The sequence below is a fragment of the Neoarius graeffei genome, chromosome 1 (assembly GCF_027579695.1).
Source record: "Neoarius graeffei isolate fNeoGra1 chromosome 1, fNeoGra1.pri, whole genome shotgun sequence".
Classification (NCBI taxonomy): domain Eukaryota; kingdom Metazoa; phylum Chordata; class Actinopteri; order Siluriformes; family Ariidae; genus Neoarius; species Neoarius graeffei.
In genome coordinates, this window is record NC_083569.1 from 12,384,571 (window position 1) to 12,400,751 (window position 16,181).

The following is a 16,181-nucleotide window of genomic DNA, read 5'->3' on the forward strand; positions in this document are numbered from 1 at the left end:
AAGAGGCTCACCAATCCCCCTAATTCTGTGCTGACAAATAGTGGAGCAATATCAGAAAGGAGTTCGACAGTGTAAAATTGCAAAGAGTTTGAACACATCATCATCTACAGTGGATAATATCATCAAAAGATTCAGAGAATCTGAAAGAATCTCTGTGCGTAAGGGTCAAGGCCGGAAAACCATACTGGGTGCCTGTGATCTTCGGGCCTTTAGACGGCACTGCATCACATACAGGCATACTTCTGTATTGGAAATCACAAAATGGGCTCAGGAATATTTCCAGAGAACATTATCTGTGAACACAATTCACCGTGCCATCCGCCGTTGCCAGCTAAAACTCTATAGTTCAAAGAAGAAGCCGTATCTAAACACGATCCAGAAGCGCAGACATCTTCTCTGGGCCAAGGCTCATTTAAAATGGACTGTGGCAAAGTGGAAAACTGTTCTGTGGTCAGATGAATCAAAATTTGAACAACTTTATGGAAATCAGGGACGCCGTGTCATTCGGACTAAAGAGGAGAAGGACAACCCAAGTTGTTATCAGTGCTCAGTTCAGAAGCCTGCATCTCTGATGGTATGGGGTTGCATTAGTGCGTGTGGCATAGGCAGCTTACACACCTGGAAAGACACCATCAATGCTGAAAGGTATATCCTGGTTCTAGAGCAACATATGCTCCCATCCAGATGACGTCTCTTTCAGGGAAGACCTTGCATTTTCCAACATAACAATGCCAAACCACATACTGCATCAATTACAGCATCATGGCTGCGTAGAAGAAGGGTCCGGGTACTGAACTGGCCAGCCTGCAGTCCAGATCTTTCACCCATAGAAAACATTTGGCGCATCATAAAACGGAAGATATGACAAAAAAGACCTAAGACAGTTGAGCAACTAGAATCCTACATTAGACAAGAATGGGTTAACATTCCTATCCCTAAACTTGAGCAACTTGTCTCCTCAGTCCCCAGACATTTACAGACTGTTGTAAAGAGAAAAGGGGATGTCTCACAGTGGTAAACATGGCCTTGTCCCAACTTTTTTGAGATGTGTTTTTGTCATGAAATTTAAAATCACCTAATTTTTCTCTTTAAATGATACATTTTCTCAGTTTAAACATTTGATATGTCATCTATGCTCTACTCTGAGTAAAATATGGAATTTTGAAACTTCCACATCATTGCATTCCGTTTTTATTTACAATTTGTACTTTGTCCCAACTTTTTTGGAATCAGGGTTGTATTTGTTCAGGTGTTGCTGCATAGTAGAACAGTGCACCACCACTCCAGGGTCTGCTAAATCTTTCTGAAGGTATTTTGCAGTCAAACAGGGTTTTTTATTTGCCTTTCTAGCAATCCAACGAGCAGTTATTTCAGAAAGTTTTCTTCATCTTCCAGACCTCACCTTAATCTCCACTGTTTCTGTTAACTGCCATGTCTTAATAATATTACAATCTGAGGAAACAGCTACCTGAAAACACTTTGCTATGTTCTTGTAGCCTTCTCCTGCTTTGTGAGCATCAATTATTTTATTTTTCAGAATGCTAGAGAGTTGCTTAGAGGAGCCCATGGCTGTTGATTTTAGGGACAAGTTTGAGGAGTCAGAGAATGTATACAGTTTTGAAATCTGCATCATCTGACCTTTCCTAATGAAGAATTTGAACAAGCCACAGCTCAATAAGCTAATTAAGGTCTGGAACCTTGGTAAAAGTTACCTGAGAACTCAAATGTATTGGGGTGCCCAAACTTTCGCCTAGTGTTCCTTTTCTTTTTTCACTCTCCAATTGTACAAAACAAAAATAATACACAAATCTCGCATAAAATGCTGAAAAGAAATGTCTTGTCTTTACCTTTATGCCTTTTGGTGATCAGTTCAGCTTCTGCTCGCTTAACTATTCATAGTAACAGACATTTTCAGCAAGGGTGCCCAAACTTTTGCATGCCACTGTGTATATATCAGGGCTTTACATTAGCATCTGCCCACCCACCAAATGCGGGTAAAATTCGGCTTTGGCGTGTAATAACTTTAGTCTCACTAGCCACTTTGGCGGGTGGTTTATTCTGTGGTATGACAATATATTTTAATTGTAGTTTTCTCTGAAGGCATCTGATATAATAAACGCATTGTAATGTAATATTACCCGCCTACAACTCCCATGAGTACCTGCATAAACATTCTGACACAACATGTTAGAATTGTTTAGAACGTCCGTTAATGTCTCAGATAAAATTAGTGATACGGTAACCTGCGGTTCATGAATGAAGCAACAAAGCTGCTGACGACTGACAAGCGCACAATGTGGCGGCGTATAGCTGGAGTTTTGAACCCTGCTGCTCAGGAAAAAAGGGGCAGAGATGAGCAGAGCCGGAGCAGCATTTTAAAATCACTGAGGTCCGTGATGTGCAAAGCGCGCACCGAAAAATGTTCGACATATTTAAATGAGAGGGGTGAATTACACATCACACAAGAGATCTCATCTCATCATCTCTAGCCACTTTATCCTGTTCTACAGGGTCGCAGGCAAGCTGGAGCCTATCCCAGCTGACTACGGGCGAAAGGCGGGGTACACCCTGGACAAGTCGCCAGGTCATCACAGGGCTGACACATAGACACAGACAACCATTCACACTCACATTCACACCTACGGTCAATTTAGAGTCGCCAGTTATCCTAACCTGCATGTCTTTGGACTGTGGGGGAAACCGGAGCACCCGGAGGAAACACACGCGGACACGGGGAGAACATGCAAACTCCGCACAGAAAGGCCCTCGCCGGCCACGGGGCTCGAACCCGGACCTTCTTGCTGTGAGGCGACAGCGCTAATCACTACACCACTGTGCTGCCCAGATTGGCTAGTTCATAGCAAAACCGAAAATACCCTGTACTGCGAATACTGTAGAAAGTCTGGCAAAGACAGGCACCAGTAATTTTAAACTCGAAACTATAAAGGACCACGAAAAGTCAAATGCACACATCGGTACTATAACATCAAAACAGGCGAAGATGGCTGGTTCACTACAGGACGGCATTGCTTTCAGTCTCTGGCTGTCATGAAGTCGGCTGAGCTGGAGAGGATGGAGCTGCTGTTTAGAAACGTTCACGCGATTGTAAAGAAGTTGATCCGCCCCAGCTATCAACTTATGGCCTGCTGGAAGCCTCAGGTCATGAAGACCATTTTTCATGGACCATTCAGACTCATCTGATGATGAATGTAATGAGGACATTTAATGTCTCTCTCTACACATGCTCACACACACACACACACACACACACACACACACACACACACACACTATTAATAGATAATACATAACATAGATAATAATACTTGATAATACACATAATACTTGCATATCAAAACATCAAATGTTTTTCAATGATAAATGTTCTGAATTGGACTTTTAATATTAGAATCAGTTCAGTTGTACTGAATGTTATTTTTCATATTATACAATATTTCATATTGTAAGGGGCTTGAATTTGAGTTCAATAAACAGAATACTCTGTTTATATTTTTGTCTGAATTGGTTCCATGTTTTCATATAGGGAGCTACCTTAACAGCACTGAATACTTGAGTGCTACTGTAGAGATATATTATACGCTGCCATTCATAATTAAATCTAGATCTTCCGAACTTTAACGTATCATGGTGAAGAAAAAAACTGTGATTTCCTGGCAACAAAATTGTGGCTAGTGAAAAGGCTGAATGGCTAGTGACTTGGGAAAACCACTAGCCACAGTGGCCTGTGAGCAAAAGTCTCTGTCAGCCAACAACCAGTCTGTCCAAAAGGATCCAGAGGATACCACGGGTCCCAGCAGTGTAGATGTAGATAATGTAGAATAGAAAAATTTCACTCTGATATCCAACTTTTGAACATAATTAAAAATTTATTCTCGACAAACGTTTCGGCCTTCTTCAGTGTCGTAAAAAAACTACATAGTGCTGTGGGCTTGGTCTTATATATACAAAATTGTGAATTCTATACACTTCAAAATAAAAGACAAAGACAAAAATAAACTATTAATCAAAAAATTTAATAATTAAATATTATTAAAAAGAATACAATTTTTAGATTTATATTCTTTTCGCTTGTTTAACCCATAAGGGGCTAAAGTAAACAATTGCGACATCCAGTATGCTTCCCTATTTAGAAGCACATTGTCTAAACTATCTTGAGCGGCGTTAACTATTGTTTCTATACAAATGAATTCAAAATCATTCAAATTATGGGGAGACTGATTAAAATGTTTGGCTACTTCGCATATTTTTTTTTTGTTTGTTTTTCATACTAGATTTATGGTTACGAAAACGTACTTTAAACTCTGTAGTACAAGAGCCAACATATTGGAGATTACATTTACGGCAAGTTGCTAAATATATTGTATTGCAGGAAGTACAAGAAAGATGTTGGTGAATTTTGTATTTCCTTCCGGTTACGGAGCTGACAAAAAAATTTGACTCTGCGAAAAAGTTATTACATAAATCGCATTTTTTGTTACACCCAAAGCAACCTTGTTCATGCCCTTGATTATTGACTTCCATGTCACCACGCTTGAGTTTAGAAGGAGCCAGAATATCCTTAAGATTTTTAGGCCTTCTAAAAGCCGAAATAATACTATCCTCCGGAAATACTGCTTGCATGAAAGTAGAGGAATGCAAAAAGCTGAGATTGTTCTGCAAAATCTTACCGATATCCGGAAGGTTAAAGTCAATAACCAAGGGCGTAACCTTACGCTCAGGCTTAATTGCCCTAGGCTTAAGTAACTCACTCCTAGGGAGAGAAGCTACTTGACCAAATTTACCAGAGACCAGGTTAGGGTCATAGCCTTGATCTATTAAATACTTCTTGTATTCTGAATTTCTGCGGTTAAGAAAGCCCTCATTAGAACAGTTGCGTTTGAGACGCAACGCAACGCTATAGGGGATGGCGTGCTTGCAATGCTCAGGGTGACAACTAGTGGTGGGAAGATAGAAGTGACTGTCGGTAGGTTTCCTAACCCTTGCTTTGGCTGCGCTATAGAGATGACACAGTCGACATCTGGGTGCACGGTCAGGATAAATTACATGAATTTACGGAATACATTAACGGGTTGTACCATACCATCAAATTCGAATTGTTTTTTTTCTGAGCAAAAGCTCAACGTATTAGACCTGACCCTGCACCTAGTTGGTGGTTTCGTTCAGACAGATGTCTATTCGAAACCTACCGACAGTAACAAAAAATGCAATTTATGTAATAACTTTTTCGCAGAGTCAAATTTTTTTGTCAGCTCCGTAACCGGAAGGAAATACAAAATTCACCATCTTTCTTGTACTTCCTGCAATACAAATTTAGCAACTTGCCGTAAATGTAATCTCCAATATGTTGGCTCTTGTACTACAGAGTTTAAAGTATGTTTTCGTAACCATAAATCTAGTATGAAAAACAACAAAAAAACATGCGAAGTAGCCAAACATTTTAATCAGTCTCCCCATAATTTGAATGATTTTGAATTCATTTGTATAGAAACAATAGTTAACGCCGCTCAAGATAGTTTAGACAACGTGCTTCTAAATAGGGAAGCGTACTGGATGTCGCAATTGTTTACTTTAGCCCCTTATGGGTTAAACAAGCGAAAAGAATATAAATCTAAAAATCATATTCTTTTTAATAATATTTAATTATTAAATTTTGTAATTAATAGTTTATTTTTGTCTTTGTCCTTTATTTTGAAGTGTATAGAATTCACAATTTTGTATATATAAGACCAAGACCACAGCACTATGTAGTTTTTTTACGACACTGAAGAAGGCCGAAGGCCGAAACTTTTGTCGAGAATAAATTTTTAATAATGTTCAAAAGTTGGGTGTCAGAGTGAAATTTTTCTATTCTACATTATATGTACATATATATGAAAAAATGGTGTTCTGACATCCCATCCTACGCTTCCATTACTGGCTATAGACTTTCATGTGCAGAACTGTGCCTTTTTTCCACTTTCCTCTTTTCACTTCCCCACTCAAGACCACTATATTCCATCACCAGCTGACAGCATAGCTCAAGCCGTGTGACAGTGGGTGGTGTGACATGACTCCTGTGGAAACAGAGAAGGAGTGATAGGAGTGATCTCCTTCCCTCTGTCTTTTCTGTTCTCTCAGGGCTCGTGTTGCACGACACCTCAAATGTTGGGGCAGAAAAATCTCTGCACCTAAAAACAACCTGCTCTAATGACACTTAAGTGCTAACCACAGCGTGTCCTGTGGTGCATTATAGTATCGCTTTTACTTCTTTGGGGGGAAAAGTGACCACTGCCCCGATGATACACAGTCTTATAAAATGCATCCAAGATCTTGTTTTACTGTTGAATTGTGCATTACTGCAGGATACTTCGATTACACCTCATCCACTGTAGTGTGTTAAATTTCGGAAAGAGCTTTCAGTGAAAACCGCACGATATTAGATCATCACATCATGTGTATGTGTATAGGGCGGGTGGAACACAATGACACTTTGTGTTTAGTGCTACAACTATCTGTAGCGTACCAAAAGAAACCTAATAATAATTATCATAATAATAATACTAACAATAGTGCTCCTCCTATATTTGTTTCCATTTAGAACATGTTATGTGTTTATTTCAGTGGATATACACTAGTGTACAAAAGTCTTCGGCATGTGTAAAGAAATGCTGTAGACCAAAAATAGCTTAAAAAATAATGAAATGAAATGTTTCAATATTAAAAAAGTACTATAAGCAGTAAGCCATAATAAATGAAACAAAGTCAATATTTGGTGTAAGAAGACTCCTTGCTTTAAAGAGAAAAAAAAAGTCTCAGGTACAGTGAGTGCAGTTTTATAAGGAAATGAGCTGTAGGTTTTACTGAGCATCTTGCAGAACCAGCCACAGTTCTTCTGGACACTTTGACGGTCACGCTCACTTCTTAATTTTTCACCAAAACCCAGTAGCGTTCATTATGTTTTATTTTTTAATCTGAAAAATGGTCTCTTATGTAATATGCTGCTGAGAAACAAACTTTTTTTCCCCCCGTAACATTCAATTTTGTGCTGGCAAATGAACGTTTGGAACTCTAAAATGTTTTTTTGTACCTACTTGATAATATAGAATTCATAAAACAGAAATCTATAACAAAGTTTGTATGAAAAAAAAGGGTGCCTCAGACTATTGCACAGTCCTGTATCTTGCATGCTAATGCTGTCGACCTGACTTGGAAAGAGATTTTGATCAAGTTTGTCTTCTGCCATTTTGCACCTCATCAGCAAATACTGTAGATAGACATGATGAGCACATTTGAAGCAAAATAAAGCTTAGGATGCACACTAGAGATTGAATTTAAAAAAAAATGAAGACATAAAGCATCAGAAAAAGTTGAAAAGACAGATAGAAAGAAGAGCTAGCCACCACCATTGTGTTCGTCCATAGTGGTGCAGTTAACAAATCCACTATTTGTATGATTTGTGCTGCACTAATGCGCCAACGCGCTAATGCACACATCACAAAGCCTTTTGTCGAAGCGGGAACTGAAGATGCGGAAGGGTGGGGATGGCAAGCAAGTGAACAGATGAATTCAATTAAGATGAATAAAGGGTCATGATTGGTGGCCTAACAGAGAGAAAGGGGAGCTCGTGTGGAGCTAAGATCTTTAGCCTGCTATTGTGTTGACATGCCTGCTAATGAGCTTCCTTCTAGCTGAGTGGTAGCAGAACAGAAGCATAAGAGAAGTGCTTATTTGCAAAAGAGAGAAAGAAAAAAAAAGTGTGTGTGTGGGGGGGTAGTTATAAGGAGGAACAGGGAGCTCGCTGCTCATTAGAAACGAGGACAGAGTCTTTTGCTAACAACTTTTATTTCAGTGACTTCAAGGAATATGGAAAAGTGATGTGCGGACAAATCATACATTCATTTGCTAGCAATGTGTTGCCCAGACTCTAGTTTTTGTTACTTAGAAACCTAAAAAAGTGGTAGCTATTTCCTTTGACATGTTCACCCACAAGGTGACTGTGTGTTTTGCGAGTAGGGGAGTTCAATTACAGCTTAACGCTGTACTTTTTTGGCTCCATTTTCTTCTCCACAAACCTGCATGCTCCTGACTCTGAAATGAACATTCCTTCACACTAATTACTCCGTTTAGGAATGTTTGTTACAGGTGCTTTGAGTATACTACCGTAAGCTGGCCTAGTGGTTTGCATGTCTGCATGTCAATCAGGAGATCATCACTTCTACTCATGGTTGTCAGTTCTACTCCCCTGCTATCTCTTCTCCTTCTACACCCAGTCTCTCAGCCCGATTATCCCTCCTCATGGTCTATCCTACCACTGCTATGCTGATGACACCCAATTGTTTCTCTCTTTTCCTCCTTCTGACAAGTCTCTGCTTGTCTGCGTGACATCCAGAACTGGATAGACAACCATCACCTGAAGCTCAACCTAGGCAAGACAGAGGTGATCTACATTCCTGCTCCATCCTCTCCACCCCTAGACACTGTTATCTCCCTGGGGGACATCTCTATGTCACCTTCACCCAGCGTGAAGAACCTAGGGGTGGTGTTCAATAACAGACTCTCCACTTCAGCGAACATCATTACAGTGACCTGGACGTGTAGCCACAATACAGATGTGAGTAGGGAGTCAAATTCTTGCGGTTACCAGAGGACTGAGCCCCCCACTATAACCCTAGCGATGCAATCATCATCACCCTTCAGCATCACAGGCCGGGGTTTTTTACACAGTAGATCACCACAGAGCATGGTCCCGCATGACTAGCTTCAAATCCTCCATTTCGATCCCTGTGTCCCTTGACATCAGCTGAGGGAATGCTGTCTTCCAACAGCGAATGGGGAGGTTTTGGCCCCATAACAGTAGTGATGATATGACCTCGTTCTCTGCCTCCAAACAGTATCTGTCAAACTGAAAGCAACTGCTCCTGAGCTTCTCTGAAATCGGTGGTAGGTTTCTGTATATTCTCTCCCATGTCATGTGCTCGGACCAGTGAATGTTCTGCACTCTGTGAAGGAGATTCCTGTATGTTCCATCCAATTGTTTCTGATCTTTGTGTTAGAGTCCAGGTTTCTGAGCCATCGAGTAGAATTGGTTCTACTAGGTACTGGAACAAGTAGATTTTAGAATCATTTTGCAGGTTTGAACCTTTCCATGCCAGACTTTTACAAGCTTGTTACAAGCTGCCCAACCTAGTGCTGTTCACGCTTTGAAGTCTTTTTTCGAGTCCATGATCCAGGATCCTAGGTATTTGAAATCCTCTACTTGTTTGATGTTTACACCGGAGAGGGATTTCAGGTCTTTGGGATTCTGACTAGTGTTGATGTACTCCATTTTGTTCTCATTGCAATGTAATCCAATCAAAGCAGCTGATTTTTCAAGGGACTGGAGCAAGGCCTCTGTGTCTTCAACTAGTTCTGAGACCAGTCTGTGAAATTGAGGTCGGTGAGATGTTGAGTCGGATGTCTTCAGCTACGTCTAGGTTGGATCTGCAGACCTCGGTTATTCAGACTGTCAAGCGACAAGCGAAGGGCGTAGTCGAGCACAAGTATAAAGATAAAAAGAGAGAGAGTACTGCCTTGGCGTACTCCTGCTGAGATCTCAAAGAACGCAATTTGTCCATCAGATGTGATGACAGTGGTCTCGGTGTTCATGTACAGTGACTTTATAGCTTCCACAATTGGTTTGGGTATACCATAGAGTGGGAGGATATCGAATATGGTTTGTCTGCTTATCAAGTTGAACGCCTTGCGGAAGTCTGCAAAACATATCATTAGTTCCTTGTTATGCTTCTGCATTTCCTCCATGATGCACTGTAATAAGCGATATAATAAGTGAGAGGCCAAGGGCTATTGAAACAGAGATCGGCGCAGCCCAATGCACCTTAAGGGCCTGGTTAGTACTTGGATGCCTGGGAAGACCAGGTCCTGGTACAGGAAGGGCTTTGATTGAGGTGTGTTACAACATTATGAACTTATACAGTTGTGGTCAGAAGTTTACATACAGTTACATGAATGTCATCTTGGATAAGAATGTCATGGCAATATTTGGGCTTTCAGTAATTTCTTTGAACTGTTCTTTTTCTGAGGCAGAATAATTGTACAGCATACATATTTAATAAAAAAAACATGAGAATTTGGTGCACAAATTTTAATTTTCTTTTTTTTTTTAAATCAACACAGGGTCAAAATTATACATACAGGGTCAAAAATGTACATACGCTCATTTAGTTTATTAATTCAGAGGTGCAGGAACTTCCAAAATGTCTTATTTTGCCAAGGCCAAGGTTCTTAACTTCCTGTTAGCGATCATGATTGACTACAGCTGGTAGCTTCTCTGTGCCTTCATAAAAAGGGTTTATTTACAGTATCTATTGGATTGACCAACACACAGTAAAATGGGAAAGTCCAAGGAGCTCAGTGCAGATCTGAGAAAGAGGATCGCAGATATACACAACTCCGGAATGTCTCTTGGAGCCATTTCTAAATAACTGCAAATTCCAAGATCAGTTCAAACAATTGTATCCAAGTTACTGGGAGGTGTCGTCACTTTGTCAAGCCACTTTACTTCAAGAAAAGCCAAACTGTCACCCTCAGTTGAAAGGAAATTGGTTTGGATGGTCAGGGACCACCTGGGAACCATCATGGCACAGCCCTGCCATGAACTGGAAGCTGATGGATCACTGTCTACAGTTCAGATCACCATGGACTAAGAGGCTGCTATCCAAGAAATAACCCCCTGCTCCGAAATTGACACCTTCAAGCTTAACTAAAGATTGAAGCTGACCACACAGACAAAGATAAGCCTTCTGGAGGATAGCTGTATGGTCAGATGAGACAAAGATTGAGTTGTTTGGCCACAATGACCACCATGTACAGTACAGAGGGACACTGCACCAGCTGCTGTTGGTGGTAGGATCATCATACTCTGGGGCTGTTTTGCTGCCAGTGTAACTGGTTTATTGCACAAAGTGGATGGAATAATGAAGGAGGACTACCTCAGAATTCTTCAGCATAAACCATCAGAAACTTGAACATGGGACTTGGGAGTTACAACAGGACAATGAACTCCAACACGCATCAGAGCTGGTTGTTGAGGATAAAGCAGGCTCACATTAAGCTTAAAACAAGTCCTGACTTCAACTCTATTGAAAATATATGGACTGTGCTTATAAGTTGAGTCCATGCCAAGAAAAAAAAACTAATTTAATTTAACTCTATCAATTCTACCATGAAGAGTCATGAAATATCCAACCAGAATTCTACCAGAAGCTTGTTCATGGTAAACAAAGATGCTTGGTCAAGATGAATCTTACGAAGAGACATTTTACCCAAATATTAGGTGTGCTGTATGTATATTTTTGACGTTGCATGTATAATTTTAACCCTGGGCTGATTTCAGAAAACCCAGAGAAAATTAAAACTTGTGCACCAAATTCTAGTGTGTGTGTGTTTTTTTTTTTATTAACCCCTTCAGTGCCCTTGGACGAGTCACATATGTCATGAAATCTTTTACCACTGTGCCTTATGACGTACGCTACTCGTCATAAACGCCTCCTTTTATGTACCTTACATGGCATATTACTTTTACTTCACAGTGGCACATACTGCAAGTTGGCCTAGTGGTTAGCGTGTCAGCCTCTCAATTGGGAGATTGCAAGTTCCATTCACAGTTGGGTCATACCAAAGACCAATGTAAAAATGGTACCCAGTTACTTGGAATGGATCGACCCTTGGTATACATTATGATTTCAAGTACTAGTAATTCATGTTTATGGACAGATTCTCATTGACAAGACCCATTGTCTTGTTTTTTTTAATGTTTTTGAAGTTGTTTTTGATTACTAAAATTATTTTTACTATACAACAGTGTTTTTTGTTATTTTTCTATACAAATATTAAAAATATAAAGTTCTGAACAAGTTAGAGAAAGATGATCAAAATACCCCAATTTCAACCTATTTTAGTCCTATATGCCTGGCACATTACAATTAATTATGGGTGGCAGCCAAGGGGTTAAAGATGTATGCTGTACAATCATTCTGCCACAGAAAAAAGAACAGTTCAAAGAAATTACTGAAAGCCCAAATATTGCCATGACATTCATATCCAAGATGACATTCATGTCACTGTATGTAAACTTCTGACCACAACTGTAGAATGAGGGTTTTTGGAATGATGATGTATCCAATCTGCTTGAGCTGGGCACCGAAATACTTCTTTGTCCACTCTTGTTTGGACTACAAACTAGCCAATCAATACAAACCCTGATTCGTTCCCCATGTTGACACATTTAAAAATCCCATTCTGTACAACTAACCAATCAGTGACTCATCCTTGATTAAAATCAAATCAAATAAAAGTGCACTGCTTCGCCACCAACCCAAAACCATCTGAGGTGACGATGGTATTTTAATGGTATTCACAATGTTTATGATTGCACATCATTTGGAAAGCTGTATCCCAGAAGGAATCCCAGTAATAGAAGTGATCGCCAACAGTCCAAGGTTAAGGTCACATGCAAAATTTGGTTAATTACATCTCCTTGACTTGAACAAGCCAAGGGTGATAAGTATATCCACCTGCCAATGACTGCAGATATTAGGAATTTCAAGCAGGTCTAAAAACACTGATCTTTGACTTTGTAGCAGATGATAAAGGGAAAGACATGGATTAATAGTGATGTGAGCACTCTGAGTGCTGTGCAGGCTGTTGTAGCAAGCAAGATGTGCCTCACAGCAGACTCACAGAAGATTGCAGTCTCTCTCCAGAGGGTTAAAAGACAGAGGCCAGACAAATAGAGTTGTGTGTCGAGGCCAAGGCTTTGAATAACGTCGGACTGCTTGTGAGGCTTGGAATGGCTAAATCAAAGTCCTGAACCTGACGCTAGTGAGACCTGGTGTGCGATAGGAAGCACAGAATCTCTGGAGGAATATTTCAGAAGAACAACTGCCATGTTATATCAGTAAAATGAGCGTCAAACTGATATCTAGAGCCAGATGTGGAACTTGAATTCTACTCAACGGAGTTGGCTCAGAGTTTTATGTTCGCCAGATGCACAGAAAGTGTTCGTTTTCTAAAATGAACTGAAAATGTGAATTGTAAAGAGAAAAATATAGAACCTTTGGGCTTTTTTCTGCACTTAATACTAGATAGTGTTTCAAGGGTCGCTGAAATTTCATATTTTAATTTCACGAATTTCCCTTTTGATGGTACCAAATAGGTCGTGATGCATATCATGCATCACTGAACTGTCTTTAAATATCATGATGTGATATTTGTGTCATATTGCTGCCACCTCCTCCTCCTCCTAGTGTCATAGATGTTGTAATCTTTGTCATTAATGGGTAAAAGTAACATTTTTTTTAAAGTATCAAGGCATACATTTTAATTAATTAATAAATACAGAAATCAATGTTAGAACTTTATGCTTATTGACCTTTTCAGTGTATTACTCGATAAACCTATTGCAATGTTACACAATACATACAGTATATTTAATACATTATTGAACAGAAATGTCATATAGCATGGAATAATCCTCCAAAAGCCTTTAAAGTATAAAAACCTGCTCTTCAGAAACCTTTCAATTGAATTAAACCCACCAACCAGGATCAAGCTCGACTTAATCTGCTTTAAAGCAGGAGGGGAAAACCAACCACTGCCACACTGTATGAGACAAATAACTAGCATAATATGCTCACGGCTGTTTTCTTCACACGAAGCTCAAAAGAGCCAAGAGGTGAACAGTGTGTGCGTGTGTGTGTAGTCATTCACCTAATGGTTTAGCAAGATCTCAGTTGAAGCTTGGTTGGAGCTATGCACATAAGATGCTTCCGAGGTAGAAAATGAATAATAAACTGAGTATATGAAAGTGTGTAGAGTGCCAAGCTGAAAAGAGATCACATCATGTCCCACAATAAGGCACAAGTGCTGTGTGTGCGCCCTCTGCTGCTCAGAAGAGTGTCCTCGTTCATAACAGGATGAAAGAGACTATTCAACGAGAACGGTTCCTAACGTTTGTACGTATGTCTCTCCTCACTTTATGCTTGGGTTAAATGCTTTTCTGAAACATCCAGAACACATGCTGCAAAATGATAAATGTGGCATCGCATGAACCACACAGCTTCTTTCTACTAGGGACAAATCTTTGCTGAAAGGTTGGACCTTCAACCAGCTGGTGTTCTGGGGAAGAGGTATGAGAGGAGAAAATAGTTTTAGTGTCTTTGAGCCGGGGTAAAAATACGAAAACAAACTTAACAGAAACAGTGCCTTAGATGCTTGGCACATGCACTTTTCTGTATAAGACACAATCACAAAAAATATTTTAGCATAAAAAAAAGCAGAGAAGTCGCAAAACAAAAATAAGACTCATTCTTCTCATCTGAGAAAGTGAGAAAGGATGCCAAAGAACTGTCCAAAAACATCCCACTACATCTCATGTATTAGTACTGTGTCCCCAAATGCCAGCCTTCTCCCAGGAAAGTGAACCAATCCGAAGAGAAAAGGTCAACTCCGAGCTGTCGGAGCCCTGCAGCAAGCACTGAGGAATACACTTGGAACATTTATCTGTCATTTGCTTCAAATCGTTTGCAGACTTTGTCTAGTCACCAATAAATAAATAAATAAATAAATAAATAGTGGTGCTGAAGGAAGCACATGGACCAGTATGACTATGTTGGATAAACAAATGCAAATGGACTTGAAAACCACAAAATTCCAAATAAAGGATTTTGGATGTGGGAAAACTTCTTGAAGTTTCCCCCAAACAAGGACTCGGTTAATATTTTGTGGTTTTAGTGGCACTGCACTTCATGTCATGCATAAATGCATCTCATTTAGTATTTATCTGAAAAGACTGAGATGTATCATAAACATAAACATCAGCATCACATAAAACACTCATCCCTTTAAATTTCACTCAACATTGAGTCTTAATCTGGGTTACAGGTTTCATCCAGGTGCCATTTCAACCAATCATCATTATTCATTCTGATTATAATGCTGGTGATGTACATGCAAGGTCATAATATATAAATCAGAACACTGCAAAACAAGCAAACAAAAACCTTTCTTCCTTCCTTAAGATTTTTTCAAGGTGAAAAGGTATTGCAACAGAACTTGAACATCTGCCCCAGATGCGCATTTGATCCATGAAGCACCGTGCAACACAACCTGTAGTCAAAAAAAAAAAAAAAGAAAACTCCTGGAAGTGTTAGCAAGACCAAAGTGGTTTGCGCGCTCATGTGATAATTAGGAAGCAAGAAATCTTAAATCCATATTCCATAAGTCTCACTTTTCACGCGCGCGCGCGCGTCCCTTACCTTCATTATCAGGATAGTTCCGCGCGCCCCGGCCCGGTCCCAAGCAGGAAAAGAAGAAAAGCAGCAGGAAAATTAGGAACTGATAAATCCTAGAAAGTGCCATGTTCAGGCATGCTTCAAGGCACGCGCTGCATCCCTGATTTTCCTTCCTCTCTCACGCACACAAACAAACACGCGCGCGCGCTCTCGTTCTCTGTGGGTCGCTTTCTGTCCGAGTCCTGATTGCTGCTGCTGAGCGGAATGAAGAGGCGCGCGGAGCTGAGCGCGAGGCGGAGTCAAGGGACGGGGGAGGGGAAAGGGGCGTGTCAATCAGCTGCGCGCTGCCAGGAGAACTGAGGAAGGAGACAGGTACCCCTTTTCCACCAAATCAGTTCCAGGGCTGGTTCGGGGCCAGTGCTTAGTTTGGAACCGGGTTTTCTGTTTCCACTGACAAAGAGCTGGCTCTGGGCCAGAAAAACCGGTTCCAGGGTAGCACCAGCTCTTTGCTGGGCTAGAGGAAAGAACTGCTTACATCAGCAGGGGGGTGGAGTTGTTAAGACCAACAACGATAGCAAGACCGCGAGAGGGTGCCATTTTTAAATAAGCGACGAGATATCATGGATGCAGTAAAGCAGTAGTCATCCATTGTTGTTGTTGTTGTTGCTGCTGCTTCTTCTTCTCCATGTTGTTGTTGCTTCGATGTTCGCGCCAAGGTTTATGCAAACGCAGCGACGTAACTGATGTATACAGTGAAATAATGACGTGGCTCCCCTTAGCACCCCGAGCTATGGAAAAGCAAACTGGTTCTCAGCTGGTTCGCAAGTTGAACGAGTTGTGAACCAGCAACAGCACTGGCCCTGAACCAGCCCTGGAACTGTTTTGGTGGAA

At 40.5% G+C, this 16,181-nt stretch overlaps 1 protein-coding gene across 1 annotated transcript in view; it reads right to left on the reverse strand.

Moving 5' to 3' along the window:
* The window catches only part of epha4b (eph receptor A4b), a 287,524-nt gene extending 271,995 nt beyond the window's left edge, over positions 1–15,529 (reverse strand). Inside the window, exon 1 of the mRNA XM_060929623.1 lies at positions 15,315–15,529. Within this exon, the coding sequence (XP_060785606.1) occupies positions 15,315–15,417 (103 nt within the window). The 5' untranslated portion in view covers positions 15,418–15,529. The remainder of the gene's footprint in view (positions 1–15,314) is intronic.
* Positions 15,530–16,181: the final 652 nt, after the last annotated feature.